Below are 12,097 nucleotides of genomic sequence, written 5' to 3'. Positions count from 1 at the left end.
TTCCCTCTCTTCTGCATCCTTCACTGGACCCCAGAGGGTTCGTCTGGCATCCAGAGCTGACCCCGTCCCTGTCCTGCTCACGGCCCCGCCCTGCGACCCCACCACCCTCGGGACAAAGTCCCGCCCGCTCGGCCCGGTGCGTGGAGACCTTCGGCACGCGGAGCAGGATCGGCCCGTGGGAATAGAATGCTCGTGCGCTTTACGGTTTTCCAGTGGTCTCAGGCAAACACACAAACAGAAAAAGAGACACGGCAGGAGTCCGCTGTCACGTTTCACTTAACACGTGCGAAACACCGCCGCTCCAACATGAACCCGGAGACACTTGGCCTTCCGATTTCTTCGCGCGATTCGCATTTAGAGTCGGGCGTGTCTTCTCCACGCGGACGGCTCGTCTCGGGCGGGAGCCGCCGTGGCCAGTGGCCACTGTGCCGCCCGGTGCGGCCCTGCCCGCTTCTCTCGCCCGGCTCCAGCCATGGAGATGATCTCGAGGTTCCCTGAACCGTGCCGTGCCCTCTGACCTCTAGGCCTTCGCCCACGCGACTCCCCGTTCCCAGAAGGCTCTCCTCACCTTCTCCCGACTCATCCTTCGAGTCTTGGCGTGGAAGCCTTCTCGGAACGCCGCCCGATTTCCACCCGCTGCGGTCGGGTTAGTCACCCACCTAGGTGCCCACGGCCGGTGCCTCCTTCACGTCAGCCTGCACCATGACCCCCTGAGTCACGTCCATGTCCGGGGGACTCCTTCAGGGCAGGCACTCGGGCTGACTCACCTGCGTGTCCCAGGCCCCCGGGCGCACGGGACCCGGCCCAGGGGAAGCCTTAGGAAATGTTGACCAGGTGACTAAATGACTCCATCACCCCCCACTCCCATCTCACAGATAAGAAAACCAAGGCTCAGCGAGAGGAGGAAGTTAATTGCTGGGTGTCGAAAATCTAGGAAGTGGTGGAGCCCAAAACGGCGGGGGGCGGGGGGCACGATCCATCTGTCCTCAGCGAGTCCCCCCCGGGGAACGGGGGAAGGCAGTATGGATGGGCGGGTTTGGGAGGAATTTTTGAGAGCCCCTTGAGGAAGCGGGGAGGTGGCAGGCGGTCGGGGAGGGGGGACCTTCTAAGAGAGAAGGTGAAGTCCCCAACTCCAGGCACTCCCCAGAAACCGTCTTGGCTTTGTCCTCCCTACAAGCCACACACGCTTCCTTACTTACATCCTTACTTACATATGGGGTGTTTTTCTCCCAAGTGACGCACTCTGCCAAGTCTTCCATAAAGGAAATGTTTGTGGAGGAAACTTGACGAGAACATAATCAGGACAAAGGGACAGAAGTCACAGAGTGACGAACAAAAAAACCCAACAGGCGTTGCAGGCTTGTTCCGTGTTGGAAAATGTTCTAGCGCTTTCTGGGTGTTAAACTGATTTATCTTCCTAACAAACAGCCCCGGGGATCGGGTGCCACTTCTGTCACTGCAGAGACGAAGCAGCTGGGGCGAGGTGGCAATGTGCTCAAAGCAAGTCGCTTATGGGCACCAGCCTGGGACGGGAACCCGCGAGGCCCCGTTTCTACAATGACTGCTTTTTAACTACTATGCCGTCCGGTCCACCCACAGAAAAACGAAGTTAATTTTTAAACGATTCGACAAGAAGACTATCTCAAGTCACGGCAAACCAACTCACCCCCAGGAGGGATGCAGGGCTAGGCGTCTCCAGCCCTACAAAGAGCAGCCGCCGTGTTTTGTTACTTTGTCAAGATGTAGATTGAATATTGATTTGGGATGGCTTCCTGGGGGAAGGGGAAGTTGGTGGAGCCTTATGGGTGTGGGTGGCCAAAAACTCTAGACATTCTTTCAACTTGACACCGATCCAAGGGCAAGAGGAAGCTGGGGGTCCAGACCTCCGGGTCTTCAAGGAAGGAGCTTGGAGCCTTGGCTCTCATTTTATTTTTTCTTTTTTTTGTGGGAGGAGGAGTCTCAGCCGCCTCTGTGCAGGAAATCGGTGCCTGCAGAGTGTCTGCAATATGAGAAAAGAAGGCGAGCAGAGGCCAAGGGAGACTCAAGGGGGAGACGAGATGAAGAGAGGAAGGATCTGGAAGATGTTGGCCAGAGGGAATTCTGAGAGAGAAACTGGACAGGCAGGTACAGGTCATGAATCCTGGCTGGCGAGGATCGCTGTGTCAGCAGTCTGAGGTGTGACTGCCCAGGGAGCCTCTGATAGCAGACGGCCGGGGGGGTGTGAGCGGGCTCTGAGTCACTGGGACTCCTCCCTCCTCCCTCCTCCCTTCCACAGGCCCTTCCCCGCCTGCTTTGAGAACAGCAGCCACCTACCCGGCTTCCTCTCCCACCCGGGTCGATGGGTGGGCACTTGTGGCAAGCCCTTGTGGGACCCCCCGTGTTCCCTCTACGGCCAGCCCTCTCCTTTTCGAAAACCTCCTCCTCCTCTCCTAGTTTGTCACCTGGGAAAGGCTCAGAACCATTTCACATCCTTTTGTACCCTGATGAAGTAGCATGTCTTTCCTTCCTGCCTTCTTCTCCTCACCGCCCCCCGCCGCCCCCAGCTCTTCAGAGACCCCACGTGTATCGTCCGCTCACGAAAGTGCACAGGCACAGAAAGAGAAGTGGAGGGAAGGACGCACCCCATGCAGCCTGCCACACGTTCTTTCAACTTTTATTCTGTGAATATTTCATTTTGCACGGCGAAGATCGCAGGCGTGTCTGTGTCTGTCTCTTCCTTTCTTCATTTAACATCAGGTAGCATAAACGGTCTCTCGAGACACTCACAACGCTGCACGATTGTTATCCTGAACGGCTTCACGTATGTCCTTGTCACAAATCAGTTTCTGGTTTACTTAAACAATCCGCTAATTTGGGACATGTTCGGTGTTTCCACGGTTTCGCCATGACAAATAAGGTTTTGAAGAATTAAAACTTTGCCCACGTTTTGGATTTACTAGAATTACTGGGTCAAAGGGGGGTGAATAAGGCGCTAGATCAATCTTGCCCAACCGCCTTCTGTAACCATTGTACCAATTTACAGTTCCAGTGATGGAGGTTGCTGGTCTCACCGCATCTTCACCAGCATTGAGGTGTTTGTATTTCTTATTTTGATCTTAAGGGTTTTTTTTGTTGTTGTTAATTTAATTGGTTTATGCACATGTTGTTGAGGTTCCGATAAGACTTTAAGGAAGGTAAAGTCAAATAGACCCATAGGTCATTGACATCCTCTTTTCGGTGGCTGTCCTGTCGAGGGAGTGCGGATGGAGAGATGGGAGTTTGGACAATCAGCGATGCTTTCTTATGGTCTGGTTTATCCAGTCTGTGTACTTGCAGACCTGGGTGTAGACACCTGGGTCGTTGGGTTGGCCACAAGGGAAAGTTCCCCAGGACACCAGGCCTTGCAGGGTGCCTTTGCATATCAGTGGTCCCCCGGAGTCGCCCTGGAGGACAAAGAGAGTAGATTAACTTCGGCTTCACACCTGCCAGCCCCGAGTCTCATACATCCCTCAACTCCCAGGTCTTTGTCCTGCCAGACCCCAGTCTTCCACGCTGGCCAATAGGAAGAGACCTATTGTCTCTGCGGACCAAGGAGAGAGCAAGAAGTTTGCTAACCCCGGAGAGGACACTCCTGGTTCTCTGAAGACATTGGATGGAGCCTCGGCCAATGGACCAATCACAGGGAGGGGGCGGGGCTTCTGGGAGTCAGCGCCACCATGAGACCTTCTGGGCCAAGCCAGTGGGAAAAGGAGCCTCATCCCCAAGGAATGGACACACGCCCCTTACTCAGGGAAGGGGGCAGGATTGTCCTGGAAACCAAGAGAAGGACCGACCACCTAATTCACAGCCCCAGTGCAAAATAAAAGTGCGCCCCCCCCCGCCCGTTCCAGAGTTATGAATTGCAAGAGGGCAAGAGGCGTTAAACCAAGTGTGGGGCTGTCCTGAGTGTGGGGCTTCGCGTCCCTGCACAGCCTGTACGTTCATGCATCAGGCCCGCCCTCGGGGAAAAGGCAAACCCCGCCCCCCATCTCTACAGCGCACTCCCCTGTCCCCTCGCACACACCAACCCTGCAGAGAGAGGCGGAGAGGGACAAGGGGGAGGAGGGCAGGAGAGAAACATGGACGGGGTGGGGATTGAGGCAAAGATGGAGGGAAATAAAACGAACTCTCTCTTTCCCCAGAACCAGGGTCCGGGTGAGGTAAGATATTAGCCTTGGCCCGAAATTTCAGCGATGGCAATAAATACTATTTTAATGTAATACTGAAATAATTGAATTTAATATGAAAAAAGTCCATGACAAACACAGTATCTGAATTTTAGGCACTGTACTGTACTGGGCTGAACCACACGGGAGCCCGAGGCAAATGGAAAATCCAGTAACACTGACCTCTCTTTATTAAAAATTTTGTTCATTGTGGATTTTTTGCATGGCCTTTAAAACAATACTGCATTAGAATACGTTGATCTTGGTCACTGAGTTTTCGGCACCCCCTTAAAGTCTGGGCTCGTGGCCAGGGCCTCACTCCCCTTCCTGAGTCTTGTCTCCATCTTTCCCAGTCCCTTCCCTTCATCCATGTGTCCGTGCCCAGGGCCACACCAGCCCCCACGGCCCCGACTCTGACGCAGACGGAGAAGTGGGTGGGGGGAGCCAGGAAAGCAGAACTAGGAGGGTGAGGGAAGGCTCAGCACCAGGGCCAGGCCCCCAGATCCCCCAGGCCCAGGGGAGAGAAAGGAGGCGGGGGGCCGAGGCCCCGGAGTGGGGTGCGGGGCGGGGGAGGGGGCTCTCACATTGCAGGCGTTGGTCTTGGAGTTGGGGATCCCTGCACACAGCATGGATTTTCCCAGCAGGTCCTTGTAAACCTTCCTGCACGCCTCGTCGGAGATGAGCTTGACATCCGTGCACATGAGCTCCTTGGGAAAGGTCACTGGTGGGGGACAGGGCAGGTCAGTTAGAGGCCTGGGCCAGGAGTCACCTGGGTGTTAATGGGGAGAGGATCTGGAAAAGGGGTCACGAAAAGGGGACTAACATCTAGAACCCTGGGTCTGAGGGAGGACAGCCCGGGGACCCGGACTTTAGGTTCTGGGGGGGAGGGGGCCAATGCCCAGGGCTCCCGGGTCGCTGAGCCGTCTCACCGGTAGGGCTGGTGGTGGTGCCCCAGCCAGAAACGGTGCACGTGGTCCCAGGGGGCTCACAGCGGGTGGGAAGGTTGACTTTCTTCACCGTGGATGACAGCCTGGCCCGGCTACTTAGCTTCACGAGCATGATGTCGTTGACGTGCGTTTGCCTGGAGTACTCTGGATGGACGAACGACCGGGTGGCCCTGATCCTCTGCGCTCTCCAACTGCTCAGTCTATCGTTGCCCATGAACACGTTGTATTCACTGGGAGAAGAGAGACCCTGTGACTGCGGGAGGGAGGGACAGGAACCCATAACGGGGGACAGGGACCCGGGGACAGGAGATGGAGACCCGGGGGAGAGTGAAAGCTGCCGCCACCTGCCTCATCTTGCAGTGGGCGGCGGTGAGCACCCACATCTCGTTGACCAGCACGCCGCCGCAGTGGAGTTGATTGCCCTTGAGCAGGGCCACTTGCCAGGGATGGGAGCCCTCTGTACATGGGACTCCATCAATAATCCTATCGCTTTCATCTCGGTCTAGATGGAGACATGGAGAAGGATCGCTTTTCTCTCGGTCTGGATGGGGACATGGAGAAGGACCTGGGCTGCGAGCATCCGGCCTCGGAGCAAAGCCGAGGCATCAGCGGATGGATTCGCAGAGACAGAGCTGGGGAGAGGCGGGAGGAGGCGGAAACAGAGAGCGGCGCGCAGGCGCTGCAGGTGCGCGCGCGGAGGGATCGAGGGAGCCTGCTCAGGAGCCCAGGGGAGCGTCTGCTCTGGACGCGACCCGATCGAGAACAGGGGCGCAGGCAGAAGAGGCTCTCATCCTCATGGGAGGAAGCTGCTGCAGGGGAGGGGTCCTGACTCAGGGACCCCTTGGGAAGGCCAGGTGGGAACGCTGCCTGCCCGGGGGTCAGGTCAGGCCTCCCAGTCCAGCCCTTACCTTGTGCAGCAAATCCCAGGGCTAAGGTCAGCAGCAGGATCGCCGCGGACAGGGGTCCTGCCATTGGCCTCTGACTCTGTGGGGCTGCCAGGCAGAATAAAGGTGTCTTCTGCTGGGGCTGGAAAGGCTGAAGAGTTCAGAAAACAAGAGTCCTGGCCTGCAGCCCCTCCCCCGTCAGACTCAGGAGCCCATCCGCTAAGCCCGACCCCCCTCAGACGCGGGCTTCGGGCCCCCAGACTACCTTCGCCTGGGGACCCGGGGATTTGGCCTCCCAGCCCTCCCCACCGTAAGTCTGTATGTCCAATCCCTTTTCTCCCAAGAGCCCGCAAGTTTCAGACTTCCTCTCCCTGGAATCCCCCCACCCCCCATCCCGCCCCAGCTCAGCGTTAGGAGTCAGTTGTCCAGCCAGCCTCACTCCCCGCCCCACTCCTCACCTGGGGAGGGTCTGATCTGATCTGGGATCCAGACTCGGTCCGAAGCCAAGCACGTCCAGCCCTGCGCAGGGCGGCCCTCTTATACACCCCTACCCCCGCCCCCAGCACCTGCGGTGCAGGTGGAGCCGGCTCTGGGACGCCCCCTTCCTGCACTTGCGGTTATCCGGAACCCCTGAGGCAGCGAAAGCAGTTGGCCGGCACCCTCCCTCTCCCTCCGCCCTCCCTACTGGGGCCGGGTGGGGGTGGTACCCAGCCGGTCCGACCGCGCACATTCTGGCCCTGGTCGCAGCGACCCAGCGAGGGCAGGACCGGCGCTGGCTCTGGCTCTGAGGGGCAGGGCTCAGGAATGGGCTTCGGGCCCTGGTCCTCCTCCGTGGCCATGCTTCTTGCCTTCACCCCCTGTCTCAGGGGTAACCCAGACCCTGCGCCCTAACTCTGACCAGCTGGTGGGAACTCGTCCGGCCTGAATCCTATTGGTGTCTTTGAGCCTGAACTCGACCTCAACCGGATTTTATGGGGGTAGGAGTGAGCAAGAGGCGGCTTTCCTACCTCCGCGCACCGAAGCCTTACTGTTCTCCCAGCGTGCGTTCTCACGTTATACGCACATTCCTACGTATATCACGTGTGGACAACAAAATGTGTGGACTAAACGTTTATGTCACCTTTTATTTACTCTATACAATATCTTGAACAAGATATTGTTCAAGATACTGTTCGACTATCGCATAATATTCTGCTACCGTTTTATTCTGATTTATGTCATCCGTTTCAGATTCAAGTCCATTTGAGAAGTTTGAATGCTAATAATGCCGGAAGGAATTTCCTTGTCTATTTGTCTTCGCTCATGATATTCCTTCGAGAAGTGTCCACCGAGCATTTTCTCTGTGCCGGAAACGATTCTGGCCACGGGGGACACCAGTTTCAACAAAACATCGAAAATACCCTCTTACAGGCTTTCATTCTAGTGGGCGGAGCCCTTGAAAAATAAGTACACAAAATACAGTTTGTTAGGTGGCAGTAAGGGCTACCAAGGAAAATAAGACCATGAAATGGGACAGGGAATTGATTATGGGTCACTTCTGCTCTTGGGACCTGTGGGTTATAATATGAGGGGAAGTTGGAGAGACTCGACGTGAAGATAACATTTGATCAAAACCTTAAAGGAGGTGGCGGATGGGTTCACATGGCTACTTGGTGGCAGTGAGGTTCAGACACAGCGAACAGGCAGGTGAGCGGGCAAGGGGTGACCTAGACTGTTCTCGCAGGGAAGGCCTTTTGACTGTCGCTGGATGAGCAAAGGGGAGACGGGTGGGCAGAGGTGTCAGGAACATAACAGGGCTCAGATGACACAGGGCCTTGAGAACCAGCGTTGGACTTGGGCCTTTTCGTTGAGTGAGATGGGACCCATTGTCTGATTATTGCTCGAAGGCAAATTCCTAAAAGTGGGGTTGAGCCCCACTTCGAAATCGGACCCTAAAATGTGACCCCTTCCTCATCTCTGAGTCCGAATCCTATCCCACTCCTGACACCTAACTCAAGTCTACCTTTGTCCCATAATTCGACCTATCGTAGACAGTGTTGTTGCCTACCCAAGCCTTCTCTCCTTCTGCCCTTCCATCGGGAACTAGATTTTGTTTGGATAATCTTGTATCCTCATCGTGACCACAAAGAAGGCTTACTGCGCCGAGCACGGGAGCCACACAATGCTCGCCGGTGACGCCTCGTGGTGCTCCTGGCCAGTGAGGATGGGGGAGAAGACCACTGGGCCACTTCTAAAAGACACTAAAAGAATTATTATTTTTTTCACTCTGTTAGATGGTGTCCCCGCTGGATGTAAATTCTGGAAGTGAGGCAGCCCTCCTGGGACCACGGAGGGAGGTGGCTGGTGGACCAAGGCGTAGCTCTGCAGACGGCCAAACTGAGGTGGACATAACCCGGGTCTTCGAGGAGGCTGCTGAGCTGGGGAACTAACCCTCCACGGATCCCCTTTCTTTCATTTATTTTTGGTTTCCGCAGTCAAAATCTTTCCACTAAGACCTCAACATAGAGCTCGAATCTCAAGTCAGACCCCACATCTGATCTTAAACCATGAACCTGAATCCAACTGTCACTGGAATCTCTCTCTGGAACCCCAATAGCCAACCAAGCCAACCCCACATCCAGTGCTAGCTCTGCCTCCAGCCCTCCTCCCACACCCTTTCTCAGACCCGGTCCTTTGTACACTTAAGAAATACGCCCTGAGCACCAGCTGTCTACCAGGCGGGGCTAGGTGCTGAAGATATGGTAGCACGAAGGTGGACAGAGTCCCCTCCTTCGAGGAACCGAAAGTCAAGTGCAGAAGAAGAAATACAATGCCGAGAGCGGAAAGGACAGGAAGCACGACCCGGAAGAAAATGGAAGGGGCGTGGAGTCTGCGTTGTGTAGAGGAAACGGCACGTGCAGAGGTCCCGAGGTGGAAGGGACACATGGGTGGGGGTCAGAGAACACAGGCTGGCTGGAAGCAGGGGAGGACGGGCCTTGTAGGTCGCGGCGAGCTCGCCTTTGTCTTGTAGACGATGGCGGACCACTTACTTGGACTTCAGTCAGGCGAGTGGCATAACAAGATCTGTCTTTTCAGAATATCAACCCGGCTGCTGTGTGAAGGATGGAATTTTAAGGGGATGGGGAGGCATGAGGAGGCCACCGCTGTCGTTCAGACGAGAGGTGATGGTGATGCGGACCAGGCCCTTCGGGAGGTGGAGATGGCGATGAGGGTGTGGATGGATTCAAGAGGCTTTCAGGAGAGGACGTCGACAAGCCTCAGCGATGAGTTGCGTGGACATCATGGCGAGAGAGGGTGAGGTTTTAGGAAGGCAGGGTCTCTCTCCTGCTTGGTGGTCATGGCTAGATGGGGTCATGAGCTTGTGCCGGGCCGAGAAAGTCCTCAGACCTGGCTCCCACCACAGTTCTAATTCCAATCTTTGCTCTGACATGACTCTCAACACCAATCTCGACACGAGCCCGAGGCTTAGCTGGAATCCTCAGCTGATACCTAATCGTAACCTTCGGTTATGATTTATCCTTGACCAGGTTCAATTTATACCTCGACGTGGTATCTACTTCCCGATCAAGCTCCTGACCTCAAATACCTACTCGAGCTACAACTCACACCTCACTCAGCCTTCACCCTGACTCTCGACTTGGGCCCCGAACCCCCAAACTATAAGCCAAACACTAGATGTCACCGTAGGCTCAGTTCCGAAGCTGGCCCCACACACGCCTCAGACTTCAGTCTCCGCCCATCATATTCCAGGAAGCCCACACCGACATCCTTGCCACGTACCCACCTCCGACTCACGTCTGACACCGATCTTAGCATGCTAGCCCCAATCCCAGCTTTTCCCTCAGCCCAAGACAATTTCTACCTTCATCAACTCTACACGCCACCTGGATTCATCTGTTCACAAAACTTGCAAAATAAAGTCTATTAACGAACACTATACCCGAGTGGATCCCATACTGAGCAAATAAATCCAAGTTAAGTTCCTAAGCTGGGAACGTGGGCGGGCACCTAGCAGTCACGGAATCCACCCACCGAATGGAGAAGCTTCTATTTCTTGTACCTGCTGTGCGTGATGTGTCGGGAGCTTCTCGGACCTTGCCGCTATTCCTTATCTACGTTCAAGTCGGCGCTGTGTTCTCCATTTTTATAGATGAGAAAAGGGCAGTTTAAAGAGTTTAGGTCGCTTGAGCAAAGTCATTCAGGTCAGGAGGCAGAAGGGGCAGAATTCGAATGCTGGGGATTCTCACGGCATCGCCATGGCATAAACCCACACTCTGCGAAAGAAGTATTTCCGGGACACCCCCACACACCTTTAGAGACTCACGTGACTGAAAACAGGTCCAGAACCTCATGGGCCTATTAATTATGCATACCTCCACGTTGGCGAGAACCCCGAGTCCTGACCCTCCCAGGCCAACGAGAACCCCGCTTCCTCCCTAGAAATAATGACTGATCCAAGAAGTGGGCTCTGGTCAAGCTTGACCAACCAGAGTTCTCCCCTGGGATTCACGTCAAGACGCTAGAAGAAAGGAAAGCTTTGTTTCTGCTGCGTGTGCTTCGCTGGGTCTGTCTGGAGCTGCTGTGTTCCCTCCACGTGTACACAGGCTAAATGAGATCCACAGGAGGGGAAAGATGCAAGAGATGAGAAGCAGCCTCACGCCTACGGGAGAGGGAAACAGAGAAGGCCAGGCTGAGTGAGGGAGGGAAAAAAAAGTGTCCCGGGCCACGTGTACACAGGCTAAATGAGATCCACAGGAGGAGGAAAGATGCAAGAGATGAGAAGCAGCCTCATGCCTACGGGAGAGGGAAACAGAGAGGGCCAGGCTGAGTGAGGGAGGGAAAAAAAGTGACAGAAAGAGAGCCGATTGGCTTACGTCACTGTTTCAAGAGATTCTGGTCCCCACGTCACTTCCTCTGACACCATGAGCCTTCTTGGCCACCTAAGCGGCCGATACTCTCTCACGCTGAGGCTCCGACACTCGGTCCTCAAAGCCCCCTAACTAAGGCAGAAATGAGCTCCCTGTCTACGTGGGTCCTTCCGGCTTCGGTCCGTGCCTGGGGCTTCGGTCCCCTGCCAGATTCCATAGGCCACAGTTCTATTCTGGACTTTCCGGTTGACCTTGGACACCGGAAATCCATCTTCAAGTCCTCTATGGTTTATATTCCATGGGGGACATTTAAATATCGCCTAGATATTGGGCGATATGAAGGAATTATTATTAACTCTGTAAGGCCTGATAATGTAAATTGGTTATGTATTTATTTATTTTAATCTGTCTTTTAGGGTGGGGGTTGGTAAACTTTTTCCATAGAGGGCCAGAGAGCAAATATTTTAATTTCTGTGGATCAGGAGACAAAATCAAGGTTATTATGCAAGTATTTATATACCAAGAAAGAATATTATTTTTAATCGACATTATTCAAAATATGGTAGTAACCATTGACTACAAATTTTCATCATACGGGTCTATTTTTAGCTCTTGGGATTTGGCCCGCCGGCCCTCGTCCACTAACTGCTGTTTCAGAAATACGTAATGACATATTTAAGAAGGAAATGATGGCTCAGACTTGCTCCCAAAATATTGCAGTGTTAGGAGGTTGTTTGGGAGTATGAGCAGAGGTAGAATTGGTTTCGCATTTCGTCCACCGTTAAGCTGGCCAGTAACGTGCGAGGGTTCACTATGCCCTTCTGTTTTATGTAGGTTTGAAATTTTCCATCATAAACATTATGCGACGATTCTTTCAGGTGAGGTGACCCTTGAGTGGCCCCTCCAGAAACACATCCCTTGCCACCGAGAGTTTACGTATGAAAAACATCCTCAGGACTTCCGGTATTGGGGGGTTTTCATGGAGGATCAAGGAGGCCGACGTAGGCAAGGCACTTCACACACCCACAGCCCTCGTGGGGAACCGGACGGCCGTGTCTCATAGCACACGACTCCCAATGGCCCTTGATTGGATAGGACTGGTCACCTGTCTAGAGTGCAGTCACCCCACCGGCTGAAGGAGAAAAGTTGAGTTGGACCAACTGGATTTTCTTTCATGAGAATATCATCTGAGAGATCCTGAGAGAGAGTCGCTG

At 54.4% G+C, this 12,097-nt stretch overlaps 2 protein-coding genes across 2 annotated transcripts in view; both read right to left on the bottom strand.

Annotated features, from left to right (window-relative positions):
- LOC102897977 (kallikrein-6) overlaps window positions 1-583 on the bottom strand; it is an 8,030-nt gene extending 7,447 nt beyond the window's left edge. The window contains exon 1 of the mRNA XM_015591518.2: window positions 569-583. Within this exon, the coding sequence (XP_015447004.1) occupies window positions 569-583 (15 nt within the window). The remainder of the gene's footprint in view (window positions 1-568) is intronic.
- Window positions 584-2,753: 2,170 nt separating this feature from the next.
- Window positions 2,754-6,854, bottom strand: LOC102897729 (kallikrein-7). The gene is made up of 6 exons (XM_025048721.1): window positions 6,723-6,854; window positions 6,040-6,166; window positions 5,480-5,627; window positions 5,114-5,361; window positions 4,769-4,905; window positions 2,754-3,422 (listed from the first exon to the last, which is right to left on the bottom strand). Exons 1-6 carry the CDS (start codon window positions 6,852-6,854, stop codon window positions 3,267-3,269), a joined length of 948 nt encoding a protein of 315 aa, XP_024904489.1. The 3' UTR covers window positions 2,754-3,266.
- Window positions 6,855-12,097: the final 5,243 nt, after the last annotated feature.

This window comes from Pteropus alecto, unplaced genomic scaffold, assembly GCF_000325575.1.
Source record: "Pteropus alecto unplaced genomic scaffold, ASM32557v1 scaffold41, whole genome shotgun sequence".
Classification (NCBI taxonomy): Eukaryota; Metazoa; Chordata; class Mammalia; order Chiroptera; family Pteropodidae; genus Pteropus; species Pteropus alecto.
The sequence above is the reverse complement of the archived record's forward strand: the minus strand, read 5'-3'. Positions and strand labels throughout refer to the sequence as shown.

Coding starts and splice junctions, on each gene's coding strand:
- LOC102897729 (XM_025048721.1), bottom strand. CDS start 6,854: ATGGCCACGGAGGAGGACCAGGGCCCGAAGCCCATTCCTGAGCCCTGC. Junction 5,628..6,039: donor CCTGGGATTTGCTGCACAAG/GTAAGGGCTGGA, acceptor ATCTAGACCGAG/ATGAAAGCGATAGGATTATT. Junction 4,906..5,113: donor CACCACCACCAGCCCTACCG/GTGAGACGGCTC, acceptor GTCCCCCACCAG/TGACCTTTCCCAAGGAGCTC.